Source organism: Aquarana catesbeiana, linkage group LG11 (genome assembly GCF_042186555.1).
Source record: "Aquarana catesbeiana isolate 2022-GZ linkage group LG11, ASM4218655v1, whole genome shotgun sequence".
Taxonomy (NCBI): Eukaryota; Metazoa; Chordata; class Amphibia; order Anura; family Ranidae; genus Aquarana; species Aquarana catesbeiana.
Genome location: NC_133334.1, coordinates 217927487 through 217952587, shown reverse-complemented (window position 1 = coordinate 217952587; position 25101 = coordinate 217927487). Strand labels below are relative to the sequence as shown.

The 25101-nt window shown below is 43.9% G+C and overlaps 1 protein-coding gene across 2 annotated transcripts in view; it reads right to left on the bottom strand.

The window, feature by feature from the left end:
- LOC141112452 (ribosomal protein S6 kinase alpha-4-like) overlaps positions 1 to 25101 on the bottom strand; it is a 97772-nt gene that overhangs the window by 36176 nt on the left and 36495 nt on the right. For both annotated transcript variants that reach the window (XM_073605311.1, XM_073605312.1), the window contains exons 5-12: positions 24965 to 25072; positions 24208 to 24288; positions 24018 to 24121; positions 23702 to 23846; positions 23442 to 23603; positions 18852 to 18968; positions 17358 to 17491; positions 8799 to 8892 (exon numbers count right to left, since the gene is read on the bottom strand). In XM_073605311.1, the coding sequence (XP_073461412.1) occupies positions 8799 to 8892; positions 17358 to 17491; positions 18852 to 18968; positions 23442 to 23603; positions 23702 to 23846; positions 24018 to 24121; positions 24208 to 24288; positions 24965 to 25072 (945 nt within the window). The remainder of the gene's footprint in view (positions 1 to 8798; positions 8893 to 17357; positions 17492 to 18851; positions 18969 to 23441; positions 23604 to 23701; positions 23847 to 24017; positions 24122 to 24207; positions 24289 to 24964; positions 25073 to 25101) is intronic.

The window sequence follows — 25101 nt, the reverse complement described above, 5'->3', positions numbered from 1 at the left end:
TTGCAACTAAATATAAATCATTTTAAAAATGTGAAAAGTCTGATTTACCTAGAAGCAGTACTTGTAGATATATGCTTTCTGTCACTTTCATAAACTCTACCATTTCTGGTCCCTGGCAGGGTGTACAGTCAGACTATTGCAGTCTGACTGTACACATCCTCACAAAAGAAAACCTTTACCACTCTACACAGAAGAATGAATCCATGCCTAAATTAGGATTTTTGTGCTCACTGAAAATCCCTTCTCTGACCTATATGAGGAACACAAAGTCCTTCACCTTCTGGTTATGATGCTGCTAACAGATGGATTGAACACGGGCAAATAAAAAACCTGTACGCCACCCCAGGATAAGCCCTCCTACAACTAGCATGGCTCAGTTTTGTAATAAGCAGTACTAAGAGCCTGATCATAAACACAGATTTGTGCGACCTGTGTTTCTTAATGTATGGTGAAGATAAAAATCCCATTTTCTTCCTCATCCATTGAGGGACACTGGATGTCTTTTACCTCCAGGATATCCAAAAGCAGCACAACTGAAAGGTGGACAGCACAGCAAAAAATCGCTAACAAACCTAATAGGAAAAACGAATAGCCCCAATAGAAAAGAAACAAGGACTGCCTGCAGCTCAAAAGCAGCCCTGAAGGACTATACACATGAAGCTGGCATCAGATTATGCTGTACCCTCCAACTGATAGCAAAAATATGAGAACAGATGACAAGGTGGTAATGTTGCACTGAGAAATCAATGCTTGATGCCGAAGGATGAAGAACACCCATTTAGCAAGTTGATGTATGTCTTGACAGGGAAATGAGAAAAACAATCTTTAAGACCATAAGCTTGGGGTTTCATGCATAGAAAGGCTGTCATATCAGATACTCAACTTCAGTGGCAATGATTACCAGGAAAGGACCCCTTGAGGGTAAAAAGAGTGACCTTAAGGGACTCCAAACAGCAGTCCTGAGAACACAGAGAACAAACTTTGATCTTATTGAGTTAAAAGAGATAAATGAAATAAGGAACATGGGAACTCCCCATTTAAAAACTTAGATTAAGTTAACATTCTTAACCAAAAATAGCCAGTAAGAACCAGACTTGAAAGTGTTGAGAGCTGAGGTCTGTTCCAAAAATATGGAAAAAGGTGAAGCCACTTCCAGGATGAAGCCCCTTGCTAGAACTTGCTGGAAATCCTTCCTATTATCAAAATAGTCACAGATTTAGATATTCTCTCAAACAGCAAAATCAGGAGCCTTATCAGGTCAGTGAAGAGCATCCTGCCTGAGTTGTACCAGAGCAAGGAAGACCACCAGGAAGCCCTTCATCTTGAGTCTATGAAGCAGATGAGGCAGAAGCAAAAAAGGGAGGAAAAGCCTATATTCGGCGTATGGACCCTACGGAGTCACTAGAGCAATCACTGCTACTGCTAGAGGATTCCTGCACCTCAAAACAAACCTCATTCAGGCTGCAGTTGAAGCAGGCTATCCTGGGGTCCATGTCCTGTGCTCTCCACTTACATCACATATTCTGGAAAGCACCCTGGTATACGGATTGCTCCCATAGATCCAGAAGCAACCACTTGGGAAAGTCTGTCCAACAATTGTTCACACCTTAGAAGAGCATAGCAAAAATATCTAAAATGCAAAATTCTCCCCGGTCAGGATCTAAACTACCTCTCACAGCAAGATCTCATGTTTCTCCTCAATGGCTGAAGCACACGAACATACTCAAGATCAGGTGACCTGTCAAGGGAATGATCCAGTGATATAGAAACAACCGCATCTCCTGAAACTCCAGGATGTAGACAAGGAGACAAGAATTCACAGAAGATCAGAGCCCTAGCACTTGAAGGGTACCCATGCCCCCCTCCTTAGTCTGACAGGCTGAGGTCTGATGAAAGGCTCCTCAGAAGATGAAAAGGAAGGACTTTCCTGACTTCCAGAGCAGAAAGAAAGATCCAACAGACCAAGGACTACCTGATCCACAGGGGCAAACAAATCGGTCTACTTAGAGACTCTGCCAACTTGTACCACAACAACAATGGGGGACTGGGCTGACTGAGAGGGTTACACACAAACCCATGTCTCTCAGGCAACAGCTGAGATGCAGGCAACTTTCAGGCTGAAGAGCAAGGATATAAGATTAGATAGAATTTAAACTTTTCTGCAGAACAAATAATCTGCTCTAAGCTGCCGGAGGGACAAGCACAGATTTCTGAAAATTCAGTATCCAAATAATTCAATGGGCCATTTGGACACTCAAAGATACATTGTCCAACAGAGCCTGTGCTGACTGTTTCCTACACCGGGGGGGGCCAGCTAAGTATTCCACAACTTTTGGCTTCCTCTGCCGGGACAAACAGGCACTGAAGATTCCCATGACATAATCCCTGCAGAGTATTTAGACAAAGAGAAGGACAGTAATTGCTTAACCCCCTTTGAAGGAAAGACGCTATATAAGACCTCCACTAATGGACAACTAAAGCGTAACATAATTCTCCTGTGATTGGAACTATGTCTGGTCCTATGTCTATGTGAGCTAATTTGGGCCTGATTAGGCAATCGTCTGTCCCCCTCATTCTAAACTTCTGTTAATACGTAAACAGCAGTATTTGGGAAGTATCAATAAGATCTTTCATCCCTGAGGTGTCCTGCTGGGGCTCCCCCTGTTGCTCTGGTGCCCGCCCGGGGGGCTGCGTATGCTGTATGCAGTGTTGCTGAGAGGATTACTGTACTATACTTATGCGTCCTGATGAAGCTTAACTTTCGCCGAAACACGCTGACACACGAGGATCTCTTTTTCATTGGACTTGTCAAGTAAGAGTGTACATGAAACAATTTTTTAAAATTGTTTCATGTACAGTTGATCCATCAAGCACCATGATAATTGCTTTTGAGTAATTCTCTGTTTTTAAAAAGACTATGTATAATAAAAATTTAAATTTTATTTAAGACTCCTTGTCTGTCCTATATAGCCTAACTTTTTCTCTAGTTTTGGTTTATATTCCACAATGGGAATGCCATGAAAATACATTCTGGTGAAAGCTCCAGGTGCAGAGGCAGAAATAAAAAGTCAGTGTGCTAGAATGACTGGGACCTGTAGGTACATATTCGAGCCGACTACAAAAGCCAGAAAGTTCTTCTAGGAAAGGAATGGTTGATCGGGGGATACAATGCAAACTTTTTGGATTTACAGGCCCGGAAAGAGGCAGATGTTTTCTCCTGAAACAGTGACCAGGATGGAGTACAACTCCCAAAACTGTTCTGATATGGAAACTGGAACAAAGACACCTTAATCCAAGGGACTCCAATAAGCAGAGGTAGGTTTAGTCTGTATTACCTGAATATCACTATCTGCCCCTAAGTGCCTGAAAGGCAAATCATCCAGGCATTCACAGCAATTAAAAAAATGTTATAGTGATAAAGGCTTCTCTGGTTTTAGCATTTTTTTTACCCCAGACTTTGCAGGTGCTGAAAGAAACAAGTTGGGGGGGGGGGTTGGATAGCAGACAGGAGTAAAGAAACCTTTCCCTAGGCTTCTTACACTGAGACAGGTGGGTAATATCAAGGGCGCATCTGAAGAGATCTGTGGGGCAGGTATTCCTTGGACACAGTCCACAGAGCGGCACTTAACTAGAGTGCACTATGTATGTGTATTAATTAAAGCGGTTGTAATCCGTGGATGTTTAAAAAAAAACACCTGTAGGGACGCTGGGCTGTCACCGCTGAGAGGGCTGACATGTTCCCATGGTCTTTTTTCCAGGTTTGCACACTCCGGCTATGTGATGAGCCCTCGGTTCTGGCACGAAGAGCATGCACCAGTGACCTAACTAGCTGCAATCAGGGTGAATATCTAGTTTAGGAAATATTCATTTTACCTACAGGCAAGCCCTATTATAGGCTTACCTGTAGGTAAAAATGACCAAGCAGGGTTTACTACCGCTTTAAAGAGACAAGCCACAATGCTTCTCACAGGCCATTACAGCTGTAGAGTAAAAGTTCCAGCTAAATGCTCCACATGCTCTATCAGTGAAGAATCCACTGGCACAGATGAAAAATGTATTTTACGGAATTTAGACTATTCTGCCATAGTTTGACAAAAAAAAGTCATGGCCAGAATTTGGCAAGGGAAGGGGAGGAGGGAAGGGCCTGCCAGCGAGAACTGAGTTCTAAAGAGGGATTTTGAATACAGGATCCCTGTAGGATCCCTGAATACAGGGATGTTCTCCACTACCCTAGTGGTTGTAAACCCTTGTATTTTTTCACCCTAATGCACCCTCTGCATTAAGGTGAAAAAACACCTGGTAGTCACCGCCCCCCCCCCCCCAGCCCCCCCGCTTTACTTACCTGAGCCCCTTCATCTCCTCGGCGGGGACGCGCTGTCCCTCTCTCCAAGGGGTCACGGCTCTTGATTGGATAGAATGATAGCAGCGGGAGCCAATGACTCCCGCTGCTGTCAATCAAATCCAATGACGTGGGCGCCGGACAGCGGGGCCGAGTCCGGCATTTCTGTCTGTGGAGGGTAACCCCCTCGGGAGATCACTTCTCCTAGGGGGTTATCTGATGCGGGGAGGAGCCACGAGAGCTGCCGGGGGACCCCAGAAGAGGATGTTCGAGGCCACTCTGTGCAAAATGAGCTGCACAATGGAGGTAGGTATGACATGTTTGTTATTTAAAAAAAATAAAAAACGATCCTTTACAGTCACTTTATGGTGGGTTTTTCAGTGGGGATAGACCACTGTTTGACAAAATCCTTTCCAAACTGGAACAAGTCTTGTAAGTTTCTGGGGGATATCAAAGACAAGTCTGGGCATTTCTAATCCTCATAGAAGACCTTATAGAGCAGGTCAAATAGGAAAGTCTTTTCAACTTCAGGGGCTAACAAAGACCCACAACTGGAGACAGCAGGTTGATCTTCCAGTTTCAGAGAGGTGTGCACCATGTAAACAGTCTTTTTTTTTATTCTGGAGTAGCAGCAAAAGGCTGTGTCTCCTCAAAGATAATCGCATTAGATATGGACTGAAATAACTCAAAATTAGAATCAGGCATAGTCACTGCCATGACTCAAAAGTCACTAGGGCCATGGGCAGATCAGCCATAGAATTTACAAAGGAAGGCATGGGAGCATGCCTAAAACCTCTGCTGTCAGAGCCAGCCAGGAACTTGGTCCTGTGTGACTGTAGTAGAGACTTCAGTTGATAAGGTGAAGGACTCAACCCCACCTGGCAGAGCTGGAAGGGGACGCTAATGCTGATTTAGACTATATGAGCAGAGGTTAAAAGGATTCCAGGTTGCAGGCCAAGGCATAGAACAAACACCCCTGAAACCATTAGTGGAGTGTGAGCTGGGGTCACCCTGTTGCAATGGAATTGTCCCCTCTGTGTCTTGAAACAAACATGTTGCGCTCGCTTAGTTGTAAGGCAACTTAATTTTAGGGTACATGGAAAGGTACTCACTAGTCCCAGACATCTAGTAGAAGGTAAAGTTTGAATGGCCTGAGGCAACCAAGGTCACCGTAGGTGCGCAGGATTGGAGTTCCATTTGTCTCCCCTGCAAGTGCTGAGGCAATGCCAATGGACCTATAAAATGCTCTGCAACTAACTTGTTACAGACTGGAGTCTGAAAATTACCTTACACAAACCCAGTCACTTCCAGGCTAGCCCTGCAATGTTGAGTCCAGCAAATGTCTGGACATGGCACTACAAAAACTAGGCTGAGAATAGCCATACTGTAATGTTGCACTGTAATGTGTAATTGGGAGGCCAGCTCTAGCAGTGATGTAGAGAAGAGTCTTGACTGAAGAAAAAATTGTAAAAAAACATTTTTTTAAAAATGCTAGCAAAAAATAGGTTAGTCTTTTAAGAGCAGAGTAAAAAAAATATGTCTTCTTGGACACTAGCAAAAAATGAGGCACGCTGGTAATAGGAAGAGTTAGCTTGGACTGGCCTACAATTTTTAGTTTGCCAGAGCTCAGTCCTCCTTTAGGCAACAGTATAAACCAAAAGGTGAAAGAGTTCCTGTGTCCTTCAGTGGAAGAGAAAGAAAATGGATTTACCTAAAAGTACCCAACATGATCTTTAAAAATTGTTATCAATGCTGTGACATCCTCTTGGAACACCATGGCTCATAGATTAGTGGAAAAAGTATGCTTTCCCTGTGGTTTAATCTAGGGAGCAGATTTTGTTCTAGCAGCATAAAAACAGTACCTTTATAGTGATAGCTATAATTAAGTTACTTCCACAGAGTATTACTTGATATAATCATAACAGCAATAGCATCTTGCTGCCCTTGACTACAGAACATATCCACTTTATATTATAGAAATGAGGGAGGTATTCTGTAGTCCAGGAGGAGAGAACTGGGAAGGGCTAAAATCACTGCTTTGCATTTCAGTGCATTTACTTTACTGAATTTCTGGCAGATCAGATTTCCATATTAGCAATGTTTTTAAGGGGATAAAACATGGGGATATGTACAATATTGCAGAGATGCACTAACTATTTATTTAGACAGATGCCTTATAAAAAATACAGCAATAGACAGATGCCTTATCTTCTACTGGTCTCCATGAGACATTTTTCTGTCTAGGGAGATCCTTAAAGGGTAAGTTTACCTTTACAGAAAATCTGTAAGGAGAACTTACACCGGACCCCATCCCCATCCGATCCTGCTGTACCAAAGTCCAGTGACCCCCCGCTGTCATGCACCAGGACACCACTTCACCGCAAATTTCAGTAAAAAGAAACACATTAAAAGTTAATTTTAGGGATCACAAAAAATTACCCAGATTTTTGGTAAAATATAAAAGCCGAGGTTGCACTGAGTAAATAGATATCCAACTTGTCAAACCTTAAACATCTCAGTACCCTTTATTTTCTATAGGAGACACTTTAACCACTTGCCGACCAGCCGCCGCAGTTTTACTGCGGCAGAATGGCACGGCTGGGCGAAACAACGTTATGTTACGTTGCTTCGCCCTGTGGCCACTACTTGCCCCAGGAGCTGATGCAAGTGCCCGGTGGGCGCGATGACTCAGGCTCCTGCGATCGCTCGTGACACAGCGAGAACCGGGATCTGTGTGTGTAAATACACAGATCCCGGTTCTCTCAGGGGAGAAGAGACTGATCGTGTGTTCATACAAAGTATGAACACCGATCTCTCTCTTCCCCTAGCGAGTCCCATCCCCCCTACAGTTAGAACACAGAGAGGGAACACAGTTAACCCATTGATCGCCCCCTAGTGTTAACCCCTTCCCTGCCAGTGATATTTTTACAGTAATCAGTGCATTTTTATAGCACTGATCGCTGTATAATTGTCAATGGTCCCAAAAATGTGTCAAAAGTGTCCATTTTGTCCGCCGCAATATCACAGTCCCAATAAAAAATCACAGATCGCCGCCATTACTAGTAGAAAAATAACTAATAATAAAAATGCCATAAATCTAACCCCTATTTTGTAGACGCTATTACTTTTGAGCAAACCAATTAATATACGCGTATTGTGATTTTTTTTTACCAAAAATATGTAGAATACACATCGGCCTAAACTGAGGAAAAAATTAGTTTTTAAAAAAAAAAGTGGGATATTTATTATAGCAAAAAGTAAAAGATAGTGGTTTTTTTTTTTTTAAATTGTCGCTATTTGTGGGAAAAAAAAGAAGCAAATTTCGCTTGGGTACAGCGTCGCAGGACCGCCCAACTGTCAGTTAAAGCGACGCAGTGCCAAATTGTAAAAAGTGCTTTGGTCAGGAAGGGGGTAAAATCTTCAGGGGCTGAAGCGGTTAAAAGCCCCCTTTAGGTAATCAGTTTAGCATTACAAAGGAGATCTGGTGATAAAATGATTACTCTCATTCAGGTGTGGGTGGCGATATGTAACATGTGTATCTCAATCTACGTTTTCAGGTGTAGGGGTCCTCAATTTTTGGGGGGGTGGGGGGGTGGGGGTTTGTGCTTGGGTGTAACTTAAATTTTTTACTATTAAAATTTTTAAATTTGTTTAGCCCATCACATAGGAGACAAAAAGTTGTTTTTGGTGACATCTCCCCTGTGCACCAGTGAATGTAATGCAATGCACATCGCACTGCATTACATTTTTTCCCAGGCTTGATGGCCAGGGAAACTGTGAACGGGGACCAACAACTAGAAGGGCAGGAGAGCAAATGTGTGTCCTCTCCCTCCTCTCTACCTGGCACCCGCTATGCCGTTCCCGGGCCCACAGATACAGAGGATATAGCGAGGGGGGGGGGGGGGGCACACGCGGGGTGTGGCAAGAATTCGGACAGCACCCCATGCAGCAGGACGAAACTTCTGTTGCCATCTGCGGTTTGTCAAACCCTGGTCAGTGCCATCCATGTGACGGTGCTGACTAATTACAATGCCTCCTATCCATACATGCTGAGAGGTATGGATATGAGATTAAGACTGGTGAAGCAGTGTCCCAGTGTTTGACAGCAGGGAGATCGCGAGACACTGGTACAAGGGATGGGGAGGTGGTCCAGTGTAAGTTCACCTTACAGATTATCTGTAAAGGTGAACTTACACTTTAAGGATGTTTTTTTTTTTCCAGGCAATTGTTTTTGAAATTTGACTATTGCTAAAGTGTCTGCAAACTACCTAAATAAATATACTAAGAAAACCAGGATATTGTAGCACGTGTGCCCACATCTAACAACCATATTGCGTTTAATGTTTTACGGAAGCATCAGCATCTGCTACAGGTGGAGACTCTAACTAGTTAATTTGCCAATTACATAACAAATGGGTAAAAGATAGATAAGAAAAGTTCATGAGAAAGAAACTCAGACCTGGTCATGTAGGACATCATGAAGAGTCACAATGTTAGGGTGTCCCTGGCACATCTTCAGAGCTGCCACTTCTCGCTGAGTATTTGCCTCCATCCTAGAAAAAAAAAAAAACCGACAGGTGATTGAATGCGAAAACATCAACTTATTTATCTACAGTATTCATACTAGAACTCTACATCTTAGTCTGTTCTATGTACTTCTGCTTGTTAGCTAGTTAGTTTACTAGCTAGAAGCTAGTGTAACTGACTAGGAGTATTTAAAATGTTTAAGTGCTCTAAATGCCTTTCTGCTTTGTTGCACTTTTTCCTCATTAAAGCATCTTCCTCCAAGAAAGGTAGAGGTTTTAAACCCTCTCACACCCTGCTAGACTCAGTTTTGTGGCAAGCAATAGAGTTTAGAAGAAGGAGCCTGTGTGCTGCACTGTACTCCAGCAAATGGATTTTCCTGGTAAGTCAAAATCCTATTTTAGTGATTGTACAGTACATGACAGACTTTAAATATTTATGACTGGAGCAGTACAGTTGAGGGGTGGACAAAACAGCAACCAACACCAACAGACCAAAAAAAGGTCAAAAGGGTTCCTCGACTCACACCAAGTAGGCTTTCCAGGTGCATTTGTAGACTTTACGAGAATTTTTTTTCTAGCCTTCAGGGGGGTAGGGATGACTGAATCCAAAATGCACCAGTTCCACATGATTGTACTTCCATAGCAATGCCATTAAAGCCAGTGACTGAATAGCAGGATGGAACACTGTCACTTTAGACATGAAGTCTAGATGATCTGGAGGGGCCCACGGAAGCTTGAGTATATCTGAGTACCATGTGCTCCTGGAACAATTCAGTGCGATGCAGATTAGTGGAATGCTCTCCTTCCCAATCCTGTGGAGTAGGCAAATGAGAATCTGTAGGGGTGAAAAGGCATTAATCAGGTTTGAACTGATCCCACAGCATCTCTAGAGCATCCACTGCAAAGGCCCAAGGGTCCCTGGAGCTGCTAACAAACCTGCCCAGTATCATGTTCAATCTGGAAAATACTAGGTCCACATCTGGCAAAGGGCTTTAAAGATGGAGACCCCATATCCCTCAAATTTAGATGCTGACGGCTGAGAAAGTCCACCTGCAATTTTCTATGCCTGGGAGGTGGACAGGGCTAAAACATGAAGTTCTGTCCAAGAAAGGATCAAGTCTGCTTCCCTTAGAGAGGTGTGACTTCTGGTGCTTCCTTGATGACTGATGTAGGCCACGGCTGTGGCACTGTCCAACTGCATTCTTGCTGAGGTTCCTTACAACAAAGAAGTGCAGTATTGATAAATATATTGCTGAGCTCCAGCATGTTGATTTGAAGGACAGCCTCCTCCAACAATTAAGTCTCCTGCAGGTAATCAGGACTACTACCCAGCCCAACATGCTGAAATCTATCGTGAGGACCATCCCTGACTTGAAAGGCAAGGACTTCCCTAATTCCAGTGCCAGACTGGAAAACCACCACATCAGGGTCTGGCTATGGGGTTCAGACGCATCAGGCGGTCTATGTATCCCATGTGGCCAGAATGTTGACACGGAGCGGTCGCGAATGAAACTGGGACTATGGGACTGCCCTCCAAGGAGTCTACCATTAGACTAAAGACACTCATGCATGCATAAATTGAAGAGTTCCTTTAAAACCAAAGGACCCTGGCATGCAAATAAGCAGACAGAATTTGTCTGTTCTGGAAAGGTTCTGGACAATTTGGTGTCCACAGTTAGATGCAGGTACTCCAATCTGTGAGATGGGTCCAGCAATGATTTCTGTAAATGGATGAAACCAAAGCTCTGCAGAACCTGTACTCTCTGTTGGATATTGGCTGATAAAGAGCACTGATCCTTTGAAAGTAGATTGTACAGGTACCCCACAATGTGGAACCTCTAAGGACAGGGCCAAGCCAAAACCAGGGAATGCATCGTGGTGACCTGGGAGCTATGTAGAGGCCAAAGGGAAAGGTGACAAACTGGTAATGCTGATCGCCCACTACAAAGTTTAGATGGTGTTGATGAGATTGGAATGGGCAGATAGGCATCCCAGATGTCTATTGTGGCCAGAAAATCCCCTGAAAGGAGGGAGGTAATGACTGACCTTTTAGAATGGGACACATTTCTCCATTTGGTTTTGGAACCTTAAAGAAGTTTCAGAAGAAAGCTTGAAAGCATTCGAATGGTGGTATAGGGTTAATGGCCTCCTGGCTTGAAAGCGGTTGGACAATTGAAAGCAGATCTGCATGCTGTGGTGGGGATGGAGACCTGTTGGAGAGCTTGAAGCAGACAGGTGGTAAAGTGTGAAACTCCAGTTTGTAGCCCCTGGAAACAACACTGGACCCAGACTTCTGAAATCTTCTGGGACCAAAAAGCTGAGCAGACCAAGAGACATCCCCACACTTTGAAAAGCAGGGGCACCCCATTTTCATGCAGAGCCCTTGGCTCCAGTCTTGACTGTTTTGAAATGCCATGTCTTCTTGCAAAAGTAGGTTCCTGTCTCAGACTTATCATTGGAAGATTGGGAGGGACAAAAAAATCTTCCCTAATCTCAGAGGTAGTAGACCCACTAATGCAGGGGTCCTCAAACTTTTTAGACAGGGGGCCAGTTCACGGTCCCTCAGACTGTTGGGGGGCCGCACTATAGTTTAAAAAAAATATGAACTAATTCCTATGCACACATACTTATTTGTAGTGAAAAAAAAAAAAACAGGAAAAAACAGTACAATATTTAAAATAAAGAGCAATTGTAATCAATATGAACTTATCAGTATTTCACAGACTCCCCTCATTACAGAACCACTCCCAATCACAGACCCCCCCTCCCCATCACAGACTCACCCCATAACAAAGCCCCCCCCACGACAGATCCCCCATCACAAAGCCCCCCAACACAAACTCCTCTCTATCACAAAGCCCCACATAACAGATTCCCCCATAACAGACTCCCCCATATCACATACTTCCCCCATCACAGACGCCCCATCACAGACTTTCCCCATAACAGACTCCGGCATCACAGATCCCCCCATATCACAGATCCCCCCATATCACAGATCCCCCCCATATCACAGATCCCCCATCACAGACTCCCCCCATATCACAGACTCCCCCATATCACAGATCCCCCATCACAGACTCCCCCCATATCACAGATCCCCCCATATCACAGATCCCCCCCCATATCACAGATCCCCCATCACAGATCCCCCATCACAGATCCCCCATATCAGACTTCCCCATCACAGATCCCCATCACAGATCCCCCCATATCACAGATCCCCCCCATCACAGATCCCCCATAACAGAGCCCCCATCAAAGATCCCCCCCATATCACAGATCCCCCATATCACAGATCCCCCCATATCAGACTCCCCCATCACAGATCCCCATCACAGATCCCCCCATATCACAGATCCCCCATCACAGATTCCCCCCATATCACAGACTCCTCCATATCACAGATCCCCCATCACAGACTCCCCCCATATCACAGACTCCCCCATATCACAGATCCCCCCATCAAAGATCCCCCCATATCACAGATCCCCCCATATCAGACTCCCCCATCACAGATCCCCCATCACAGATCCCCCCATATCAGACTCCCCCATCACAGATCCCCATCACAGATCCCCCCATATCATAGATCCCCCCATCACAGATCCCCCATAACAGAGCCCCCCATCAAAGATCCCCCCATATCACAGATCCCCCATATCACAGATCCCCCCCATATCACAGATCCTTACATATCACAGATCCCCCCATATCAGACTCCCCCATCACAGATCCCCCATATCACAGATCCCCCATAACAGAGCCCCCATCAAAGATCCCCCCATATCACAGATCCCCCCATATCACAGATCCCCCCATATCACAGATCCCCCATAACAGAGCCCCCCATATCACAGATCCCCCCCATATCAGACTCTCCCATCACAGATCCCCCCATATCACAGATCCCCATCACAGATCCCCCATAACAGAGCCCCCCATATCAGACTCCCCCATCACAGATCCCCCCATCACAGATCCCCCCCATATCACAGATCCCCCATAACAGACTCCGCCATCACAGAGCCCCCCATATCACAGTCCCCCCAATATAAGACTGCCTCCTATCACAGCCCCCCCCATCGATATTACACTGCCGCCCCTTCTATAATATCACAGCACTCCCACTCCCCTCTGTTACCTGTATCACACAAGACATGAAGCATGGTAGGTCTGGACAAAGGGCGGGAATTTGCAAGTGAAAGGCAGGTGATTGATTCCTGGGACTGCCCCGATGCCTAGTAACCAATCACCTGCTTCTTAACACAAAAGGTCCTTTGTCCAGATCTGTCATTTCCTGTCCTGTGTGATAAAAGTAGCAGAGGGCAGGGGGAGTGCTGTGATGTTAAAGGGGCAGTCCGCGGGACGGATAAAAAACGCTGGAGGGCCGGATTCGGCCCGCGGGCCGTAGTTTGAGGACCCCTGCACTAATGGGTATACCAGCCTTTTTCTTCTAGGTGGAAGACAGTACTCTTACCTCAGGCAGGGTCTAAATACAGTCCCCCCAAGGCTCTGTTGAGGAGTCCACCAATCCAAAAGCTACATAAAAAGTTGCAGTGGCTATGGAACAGCCGAATGATGAAAGAATCATCTTGAAAGAAATCAGTTGGTATAACTGAACATCCTGCACCTACCTGCATTTTGTTGAGTTCAGCATCCTTCTAACCCCCACTTTGTGTTGTGGAAGCCCTGGCTCTCATCTCACCACTATGCGGGCCAGGCAACAATCGACCGAGCTGCTGCAGGAACAGCAATCACTGACATTGTGCTAGTATGCTGGAAACCTAAACCAGAGAGGGCAGCTGTGTGAGGTTACTGGGAGATCAGCAGAGATGGGCAGTGTATTCTGTGTGCAGGTGCTTAAATAGGATAGAATGCTTAAGTAATTCCCTATCGTGATATTGAGTGCTCTTAGTGAGCACTTTTTTATCAGCTTAAAGCCGGGGGTGATTGCTCCAACTCCTGGATGTAGTGCCGGACTACAACTGTCACTGACAGCTGGTGGTTCCAACACTACTGCAAGCTTTAGCCCCTGGCACTTATTGTGCAATATGCTGTGCTTCAGTCCTAAACTGAGCTCTGGAGTGGGCCACATCACGTAGGCCATACACTGAGCTCCGGCACTCAACATGTGGCCCACGTCCATCAGAGCCTGTTTGTCCTGCAGAGCAGCCGCTTATATTGCATTACAGATACTTTTTCTAGTTATGGTTAAAAAATAGTTTTGACACCTGTAAATTATCTTAGAGTACAATACAGTTCCAATAAAAGAAAATTAAAGGTAAGTCAAAATTCCTATCCTAATTGTACATTACAGGGCAATGGATTTGTATTCGTAGACCATGGGATGTACCCAAACAAACTGCAGGGTGGGCAACAACACAAGCCAAAAGGCCCTCAAGAAAAACAAAGGACTGAAGACTCCCAGCCCAGGGCAATAAGCAGTCAGATCTATATAGAAACATCAGAGAAAAAAATGGTTTGTTCAACCTCTTCCCGCCGACGTGGCGCATATGCCAAAATTTAAATTTTTTAAGCATGCCAGGAAAAAGGCTGCACATGCAGCCTTTCGGTGGTTGGGCTTTACCTCCGAGTGGCCGCATCTATGCATCCCTATGTAAACACTTTGCTGTGCTGAGAGCATGCTCCTAGCACAGTAACCGGCAGGTACCAGAAAGCTCCCAATGCATACTTGCGATTGGGAGCTTTCAGATCACGTGACCACTGTGACTGCCAATCATAGCAGTCACATGATCAGAATACCCGCTACCGCCTCCTGGCATTTAGAACCTGTTAAAAGGGCAGAAGGCAATGGGGGAAAGGGCCATTACATAAGGTTACTACCAAAAAACTGGAGTGGGGTGGGTGTGTTCTAAAGAAAGCCCTAACAAGTTTATTTTTTTTGCCATTGTCCAGTCATTTTAAGGTAGCTATATATAACCTATTGTCTATGAATACAAGTCCTGTGTCCTGTACTATATGTTTAAAATGTACATTTATTTATTTTGGCAGTATATAGTGGCTTTTCTAAATCTCCCTGTTACACACTCGATCCATAGATGACCCTGGAAACCCCTAGCTTAAATGTGTTTGTAAATCAGGCTTAGTTATTGATAAAAATAAGTAAATGTATTGTATATTCATATTTTAGTTGTATGATTTATCTGACGTTAAACCCAAATGATACAAACTGTTGTCATGGAAAAATTTCCCCTACATTCTTTGCTGCCTGAGCTAGCATTTAGAATGTCTCCACTCCACTCATTTAACCCAGCCATAAGCTCCCCCTTATGGTAATCATAGTTTTGCTAAAATTGACACCGGGAAAACAGAACAGGGTTACAAATTTCATGAGCTGTTTTACAGGTGTCCCTATTGGCAACAGGCCAGGGTTGCCAAAATTTACTGACAGTTTGTAATCTGTGATTTTTACAGCTGTCAGTAAATGTACGTTAGAGAAATTCTTATGTCAGTAAGTACCGGCGGGTACCAGAAAGCTCCTGATGCATACTTGCGATTGGGAGCTTTCACATCATGTGACCACTGCGACTGCCAATCAGAGCAGTCACATGATAAAAATACCACCTCCTGGCATTTAGAACCTGTTAAAACAGTGGTCATCAACCATGTCATCAGGGCCCACTAACAGGCCAGATTTGCAAGATAACTGAAGTGCATCACAGGTGATATCTTTTGCTGCTCAGTGATTGCAGTATTCTAGTCTGCATCTCCCCAAGGTAATACATAAAACCTGGCCTGTTAGTGGGCCCTGAGGACAGGGTTGAGGACCACTGTGTTAAAAGGCCAGGAGGCAATGGGGGAAAGGTCCATTACATAAGGTTTAACACAGCCATAAGCTCCCCCTTATGGTAATCATAGTTTTGCTAAAATTGACACTGGGAAAACAGAACAGGGTTACAAATTTCATGAGCTGTTTTCCAGGTGTCCATACTGGCAAGAGGCCAGGGTTGCCAAAATGTACTGACAGTTTGTAAAAATCTGTGATTTTTACAGCTCTCAATAAATGTCCGTTAGAGAAATTCTTATGTCAGTAAAAATCAGTTCCTTTTTCCAGGCAGGTTAATGTCAGCTCGGCAAGTGTAAGAAAGAACCCCCTGACAGCTTGATGCAGCACCAGAAGCCACTTATCCAGGCAGAGTTTGGAGCCAGATGGGATTATTTTTGAATAGAAGCAGGCTGGAGTCAGAGGTGGAAGAAGCAGGTGGCCGCATTTTCTGATACTGCTTCTCTAGTTTTGGCTGCGAAGTGATCTCAACTGTGCTCCGCCTGTCACCTCTCTCTATAGATAGTTAGTTAGAACCCAGGTGCTTGTCTGGCGGCAAAAGCTGCTGAAGACCGTGCCCATAGCTCCACGTGCCTGCAGCACAACTACACTCTCCTCCTGAGTAACCTATCCTGCTCCTCTGCAGCCACAGTTCCTATCAGGTACTATCAAGGAGGGAGAGTTGGGGGTGGGAGCAGAGCACGGTATTGGGGGAGGGGGTGATTTTCGGAAAAAGGGGGCACTCCTGTACACTGCACGCAGCACACCCCTGAACCCTGCCATCTGTACGCAACGCACCTCTGAACTCTGTACGCAGCTCACCCCTGAACCCTGCACTCTGTATGCAGCGCACTACTGAAACCTGCACTCTGTATGCAGCGCACCCCTGAAACCTGCACTCTATATGTAGCTATCACTTGAACCCTGCACTCTGTATGTAGCACACACTTCAACCCCACAGGAGGTGATACTGTTGTCTCCTGAATATGTTTTTTTTCCCCAGCCGAATGGGAACTGCAAGTCAAGCATATGGCTTGTGGCTGCTGTGCAGCCCCATTGAGCTCAACAGGCAAGTATGACAGGCAATGCTGCCTGTGAAACTCAATATGTCGAAGTATATTTGCTGCAATATAAAACTAAGCGTCGAGGCCTTGGCAATGTGTACTCACCCAAGCAATTGCTATGTTCATTTACAGGTAGGTGGTCAAGGAGTGGTGTTTAATTAACCTCTTTTAGGCCACTCTAACTATTAGAAGCAATCTGGTTATGTCCATTGCTCTCTTTAGCATGCATAACAGAAATTGTTTTTCAACTGTATCCCATCAGGGCGGCTGATAATCTGTTATGCTGTGTTGACTTTTTAAATGTAAACCAGGCTAATTACCTGTTATGGGTAATGTCGCTGTTTACAGATTGTGTTTATATTGTTTAAATATCAATTGTTTTCATTTCTAATAGAAGTTCTGCCATTTTTTCAGGTTGCCAGTAAAAAAAATTAGCTCTGTCTGTAAATTTTCCATGTTCTGTCAGTAAACAAAGTTGCGGGAGGTTGGCAACCCTGCAAAAGGCAACTTGGGGCCAAGGTGAACTCTGAACCTTTTCTCAAGGCACCTCTCAAAGTCATCACAGATAAACAAAAAACGCCTTGAAAGGAACAAGGATTGTGCAATTTATACTTTTATATAAGGCAAGCAGCACAGCTCACCTCTTGCTAAGGATTTTCACAGCATATTCCTTCTTGCTCTGGCGATGGCGACATTTCCTGCACACAGAGAAACTTCCAGACCCCAGAGCTGGCTCCTGAAGATCCATTTCATACTGCTGGAAGAATGGAGAGTCCTGGGGGTGAAAATAGATATATTAAAGGGGTTGTAAAGGTAAAAATTTTTTCACCTTAATGCATTCTATGCATTAAGGTGAAAAAACTTTTGACAGTACCGCCGCCCCCAGCCCCCCCGTTTTACTTACCTGACGCCTCGAATCTTCGCTGCTCGTCCTCGTCATCTTCATTGCAGCTCAGCCTGGTCGCTGATTGGCTGCAGTGGATGGATTGAAAGCAGCGCAGCCATTGGCTCGCGCTGCTGTCAATCACATCCGATGACGCGGCGCGCCGGGGGGCGGGGCCGAATGATACAGCGAGCGGCTATAGCCGCCGGCTGTATCACGGGAGCGCGCCCGCAAGCACTCACCACCATGTGAGGGAGCTCACATTAAGGTGGTAAATGCTTGCGGGGAGGAGCTGAAACAGCCGCCGAGGGACCCCAGAAGACCAGGTTTGGGGCCACTCTGTGCAGAACGAGCTGCACAGTGAAGGTAAGTATAACATGTTTGTTATTTAAAAAAAAAAAAAAAAAATACCTTTACAACCCCTTTAAGTCCAACAAGAACAATAAAGGGCAGCTTCAGAAAAAGGGGGGCAAAGTAGGGGGGGGGTTGATGAAAGCATGTTCATTTCAACCAATAACAAAATAAGGGTCACATTGTCATTAAATGTATGTATTTACTGGCTGAACCAGTACTTAGTTTGAGTTACAGGTTGACATTGTAAAGGGATCACTCTTACCCTCTGGAATCATCTGTTTCCTTTTAGACCCCTTTCACACCGAGGGCGTTTTGCAGGCACTATAGCGTTAAAAATAGCGCCTGCAATCCGCCCTCAAACAGCTGCTCCATTGTTTCCAGAGCGGTGCGCTGACAGGACGTCAGGAAAAGTCCTGCCAGCAGCTTCTTTGATGAAGGAGCGGTGTATTTACCGCTCATCCACCGCTGCTCCCCATTGAAATCAATGGGGCAGCGCTGGGATACCACTGGCAAAACGTCGATATTGCGGCACATTGCGGGCGGTTTTAACCCTTTCTCGGCCGTTAGCGGGGGTAAAAGCGCCCTGCTAGCGGGGGTAAAAGCGCCCCGCTAGAGGCCGAAATGCGCCGCAAATCCCACGGTAAAACGCAGTTAAAAATAGCGGCGTTTTACCGCCGACGCTATAGGCGGCTCGGTGTGAAAGGGGTCTTAGAGCGAGCCATGCATAGTTGTCTCAAGTGATGCCCATACCGTTTTTTTTGCCTTAATTGAATATTTATAATTCACAGCCCCTGCAAGGTTTTTTGCTTAAAACTTGTGCTGTATGCTGTTGTATTGTCTATGTTCTAAAACTCAATAAACAGTTCTTTAAAAATGTTTTTTTTTTTAATGTATTTACCTTCATGGCACTCAAAGATAGCGTGGGGCTTGCGGGCTTGTCAGCAGATGGGGCAGGCATGTCTGTCATTGCTGCATTTACACCAAACAGAACAGATGGAGCTACAAAGGAGTAACCCTAAAACATACAAAGCAAAGTTAGGAGATAGAGCCTACATTTGTGCTGACAAAAAACATACAGTTTTTGTAAAACATTATTTCTTTGCTGAAAAACAGATAGTATAAGCTATATAGGGTAGTTATTCTGAGGTTTTAACTAACTGAACATATCTCCATAATAGCATACTTAGTTGCTTGCCGACCGCCCCATGAACATATACTGCGGGGCAGCGGCTTCTACAGGCAGAATCATGTACAGGTACGCGATCCTGCACTTTCAGGTCTGCGACACAGCAGGAGCCAATCAGCGGGTCCGGCGGGCCTGCCAATCGTTCTGCCAACAGAGGCAGAACGGCGGTCTGTGACAAGAGAAGACAGAGATCCTGTGTTTTTGCTAAGCAAGAACACGGATCTCTGTCTTTCCACAGTACGAGCACCCACACACAGTTAGAAAGCACTCTCTAGGGACACATTTAACCATTTGATCACCCCTGATGTTAACCCCCTCCCTGTCAGTGTCATTAGTACAGTGATAGTGCATATTTTTTAGCACTGATCACTGTATTGGTGTCATTGGTTCCCAAAAAGTGTTACTTAGTGTCTGAATTGTCCGCCGCAGTCCTGCTATAACTCGAGGATCGTCGCCATTACTAGTAAAAATAGATAAATACAAATTCCATAAAAATATTCTATAGTGTGTAGACGCTATAACTTTTGCGCAAACCAATCAATATATACTTATTGTGATTTTTTTTTACCAAAGACATGTAGCAGAATACATATTGGCCTAAACTAATGAAGAAATTAGATTTTTTACATTTCTTTATTGGATGTGTTTTATAACAGAAAGTAAAAAATATTGTTTTTTTTTTTTCAAAATTGTCTTTTTTTGTTTATAGCACAAAAAATTAAAACGGCAGAAGTGATCAAATACCACCAAAAGAAACCCCTATTTGTGGGAAAAAAGGACATAAATTTTATTTGGGTACAGCGTTGCACGACTGCGCAATTGTCAGTTAAAGTATTGCAGTGCCGTATTGCAAAAAATGGCCTGGTCATGAAAAGGGCAAAACCTTTTGGAGCGGAAGTGGTTAATTTACAAATACAATACTAACACAGTCATACTGTAATTAAACCCAGAGATGTAACTGATAAAGGTCACTTCACTGTCACATGCCTGGATACTATTAAGCTGACAGTCTATACCAGTGAATCCGCTTACCAGTGGCTTGCTAGTTACATGTGACTCTCAGAAAATATGTCCGTTGCTTGTGGCATTAGATTAGAAGCTGCCAGACCTGACCATGGACATCACCCCCCCGCCCGCAGCTCCAGCCCCCCACACCAACCCTCCCACCCCCCCCACTGCTCGAAGCCGCCACCAGACACCATACCCACACCCCCCCCCCGCCCCATTTTACTGCTACAGGGTGGGTCTCCCGCGCAGAAACACACACACACATATATATATATATATATATATATATATATACACATACACACACATATATGATCCTGCAGTTGCCGCCGGCGGGCAGCTTCTGCTATTGGAAATACACAGAGAACTGAGATCTGCCTATGTAAGCAAGGCAGATTTCAGTTCTGACGGGGGGGGGTAGATTTTGTGTTCCTGCAAAGCAGGGAGCAAAATCCATTACTTCCCTTAGTAAAAGGACCTCACAGGACACACATAAACACTAGCTAAGCACACAGGCAACCCTTTAATCACCCTAGATGTTCACCCCTTCCCAGCCAGTGTCATCAATACAGTGACAGTGCATATTTTCAGCACTGATTACTGTATTAGCGTCACTGGTTCCAGCAAAGTGTCAAAAATGTCAGTTGGTGTCTGATCATCTGCCACAATATCGCAGTTCAGCTATAAGGTGCTGATCGCTGCCATTACTTGTATTAAAAAAAAATAATAACAATTAAAATTCCATAAATATATCCATAGATTGTAGAAGCTATAATGTCTGCGTAAACCAATCAATATACGCTTATTGGGATTTTTTTAATCAAAAACATGTAGCAGAATACAAACTGTCCTAAATTTATGATGAAATATGATTTTTTTAACCACTTCAGCACCGGAAGATTTGGCTGCTCAATGACCAGGCCATTTTTTGTGATACGGCACTGCGTCACTTTAACTGACAATTGCGTGGTCGTGCGACACTGTACCCAAACAAAATTGACTTACATTTTTTCCCACAAATAGAGCTTTCTTTTGGTGGTATTTGATCGCCTCTGCGGTTTTTATATTTTGCGCTATAAACACAAGAAGAGCGACAATTTTGAAAAAAAAAACACAATATCTTTTACTTTTTGCTATAATAAATATCCCAATGTTTTTTATTCTTAGACAACTTTATTCCTCAGTTTAGGCCGAAATGTATTCTTCTACATATTTTTGGTAAAGAAAAAAAAAAAATCGCAATAAGTGTATATTGATTAGTTTGCGCAAAAGTTATAGCGTCTACAAAATAGAGGATAGATTTAAGGCATTTTTATTATTATTTTTTTTTTTAACTAGTAATGGCGGTGATCTGCGATTTTTATTGGGACTGCGATATTGCAGTGGACAAATTGGACACTTCTGACACATTTTTGAGACCATTAAAAAATTATACAGCGATCAGTGCTATAAAAAATGCACTGATTACTGTGTAAATGTCACTGGCAGGGAAGGGGTTAACACTAGGGGGCGATCAAGGGGTTAACTGTGTTCCCTAGTTGTGTTCTAACTGAAGGGGGGGGGGGGTGGGACTGACTAGGGGAGGAGAGAGATCGGTGTTCATACTTACTATGAGAGAACCGGGATTTGTGTGTTTACACACACAGGTCCCGGTTCTCGCTCTGTCACGGGTGATCGTGGGTGACCGGTGGTCATCGCGCCTGCCGGGCACTCGCATCGGCTCCGGGCACTTTCTGTGGGCGCGCGCCTCCTACAGCATCTTAACCACTTCAGCCCCGGAAGATTTTACCCCCTTTCTGACCAGAGCATTTTTTTCGATTCGGCACTGTGTCGCTTTTGACAATTGCGCGGTCATGCGACGTTGTACCCAAACAAAATTTACGTCCTTTTTTTCCCACAAATAGAGCTTTCTTTTGGTGGTATTTGATCACCTCTGTGGTTTTTATTTACTTTTTGCGCTATAAACAAAAAAAAAAAAGCGTCAATTTTGAAAAAAAAAAGCAATATTTTTTACTTTTTGCTATAATAGATTTCCCTTAAAAATATATAAAAAAAACAAATTTCTTTCTCAGTTTAGGCCGATATGTATTCTTCTACATATTTTTGGTAAAAAAAAGAATAAGCGTATATTAATTGGTTTGCGCAAAAGTTATAGCGTGTACAAAATAGGGGATAGATTTATGGCATTTTTATTATTATTTTTTTTTTTTATTATTATTAGTAATGGCGGCAATCTACGTTTTTTATTGTGACTGCAACATTATGACGGAAACATTGGACACTATTTTGGGACCATTGTCATTTATACAGCGATCAGTGCAATAAAAATGCACTGATTACTGTGTAAATTACACTGGCAGGGAAGGGGTTAAACACGAGGGGGCGATCAAGGGGTTAAGTGTGTCATAGGGAGGTGTTCTAAGTGTGGAGGGGATGGGCTACCACTGACATGACAGCAATCACTGCACCCGGTGACAGGGAGCAGTAGATCCCCGTCATGTCACTAGGCAGAACGGGGAAATGCCTTGTTTACATAGGCATCTCCCCGTTCTTCCTCTCCACACCGCAATCACGGGCCGCCGGCCAACATCGAGTTCCCGGGACCCGCGGCATGCGCACGCCCGATAGGCGGCACATTTAAGGGGACGTACAGGTACGCCCATTTGCCTGCCTGTGCCATTCTGCCAAGGTATATCTGTGTGCAGCAGTCAGCAATCGGTTAAAGGCCTGACGTACAGTTATGGCGGCTCGCCCAGGAGAGCCAACCTGCCGCAGTATAACTGCGGCGGGCGGTTGAGAACTGGTTAAATTGTTTTTATTGGATGTGTTTTATAGCAGAAAGTAAAAAATTATGTGTTTTTTTATTTTTTTAAATTGTCAGTCTTTTACAAAAAAAAAGCAGTGGTGATCAAATACTACCAAAAGAAAGCTCTACGTGCAATAAGGTGCAAGTAAAGTGATGACACTGCAGGATGAATTTTTTCCTTGAGTTGGGCTTTAACCCTTTCACTCAGAAATGGTGAATTACTGTTCTTTTCATAATTTGCAACCAAATCACTGGAAATATCAAAATATGGTCACAGCCATATAGATGGGTGACAGGCACGAGGAAATGTGCTCCACAATGCGTTTGGTACAATTCACAAAACTCATTAGTCATAAAGCAGCAGCATGAAAGTTGTTCTTCTCACAAAGAGGGTTATAAATAGGAGAAATTTATGTTGTAAGAGTAAAAAGGACAAAATTAGCATAAATTTCATAATTCTGAATGTGTAGAACTAGAAATGGACAGACCTTGAATATACGCGCCCCAGAAGGTGGAGTTGCTGCTGGAGAGTACACAGGGTCTAAACTTGTAAATTCATCTGAAAAATTACTGACGTCCGTTTCACTGCGTATAGACGGGCGGAATGGAGGAGTGACTTTCCGCAGAGCCAGAGCTTCCCAGTCCAGACCCTATGTTGTAGAAAATAAAAAGGTTGCAGACCATGCTTCACACAAGAATGAGCCATTTATTCTAAAGGTAGTAAAAACATTGGACAGTATATCCTCACCCTATAGAATGGGTGTTCCTTAATTTGGAAAGCACCTTCCGCTCCAAGTCGTTTTTTTGGATCCTTGCGGAGCAACTTTTGCAGAAGATCTCGAGCCTCCAAACTTAAAGATGAGGAATATGAGGGCTCCATCTTTAGGATCCGTCTGTGATAAATATGGTTCTCATGTCATGCAGTATTGTTACCCATACTTCAGTCTTTTACTCTCAAGAAAAAAATACATGTATCTATATTTTCCGAAATCTACCAAACCCTTCCTTAATAAACTCTTCCTCACCACACCCTTATTATTTTCTTACTGATTTAATTCACTCACTTAGACACTTCACTCTGTGAGTTCTTTTCCCCCTCCAGTGTAAATGGAGATGCTCCTGTTAGCAGTTCATAAATGAGGATTCCCAGACTCCACCAGTCCACTGACTATTAGAACAGACAAAATATAAACATGACACACTAATTTCAGGGAATATAGCTTTTTTAATGAGTTGATGTTTGTACTGACTCACCTTGCCGTGACCTCCCTGCCCTCTGATTATTTCTGGTGCCATATATTCAGTTGTGCCACAGAAAGAATACGTCCGTTCACACTGCACACAAAAAAAACAGGATTACATAACATGTAATCAACATTACATATACTGAAAAGAACATTTACACAATGCATAAGGAATTAATTAATGATGGTAATATTTGAGTGCATTTTCCTACAAGAGTGAACTTGCAGTACATTACTCAGTGTTGTGTAGAATCTGTATTGGTATTTTGCAGTACTGAATAAACTGCCAACGTTTAAAGTGCATTTCAGTGTTTTAAATTGAGTGTGAGTCACAGCTCTGCCTTATTCTTCCATATATTTAAATAAGAAGAGAAAGAGCTTATATTCTTCTGAATTAATACACAGACTGAAGGGCAGCATCTGCCGCTGTTGTTCATGGGACACAGGTTTGCTTGCAGGCAGTGACGTGGACAATGATCGTTTAATAGTAAGTCAGCATCTGCCAAGGCGATTGGGACTTTTACAGCCAGCTGATTCTTGACCCCTAAATTTTGCAGAATGCCTAATTTTCTTGACTTATTTTTCTTCTGCAGTTTACATATGTAAATTATGTGCTTGCCTAAATAATTTTCTGCTACATAAAACCACAATATAAATTAATCTAAAGACTACATTCATGTGACTATGGTATGCCTGTTTACGTATATGTAACATATATAGCTCTTTTGTGAATGTAAGTGCAAGATCTAAAACCAATGACTTCTCACCTCTTCAGCCATGAATTCCTTGCTCAAGCCAAAGTCTGTAAGAACCACATGACCATCACTGTCCAATAAGATGTTCTCCAGCTTAATGTCTCGGTATACAATACCCAACTGAAGAGGAGAAGTGTATTATACCAGCC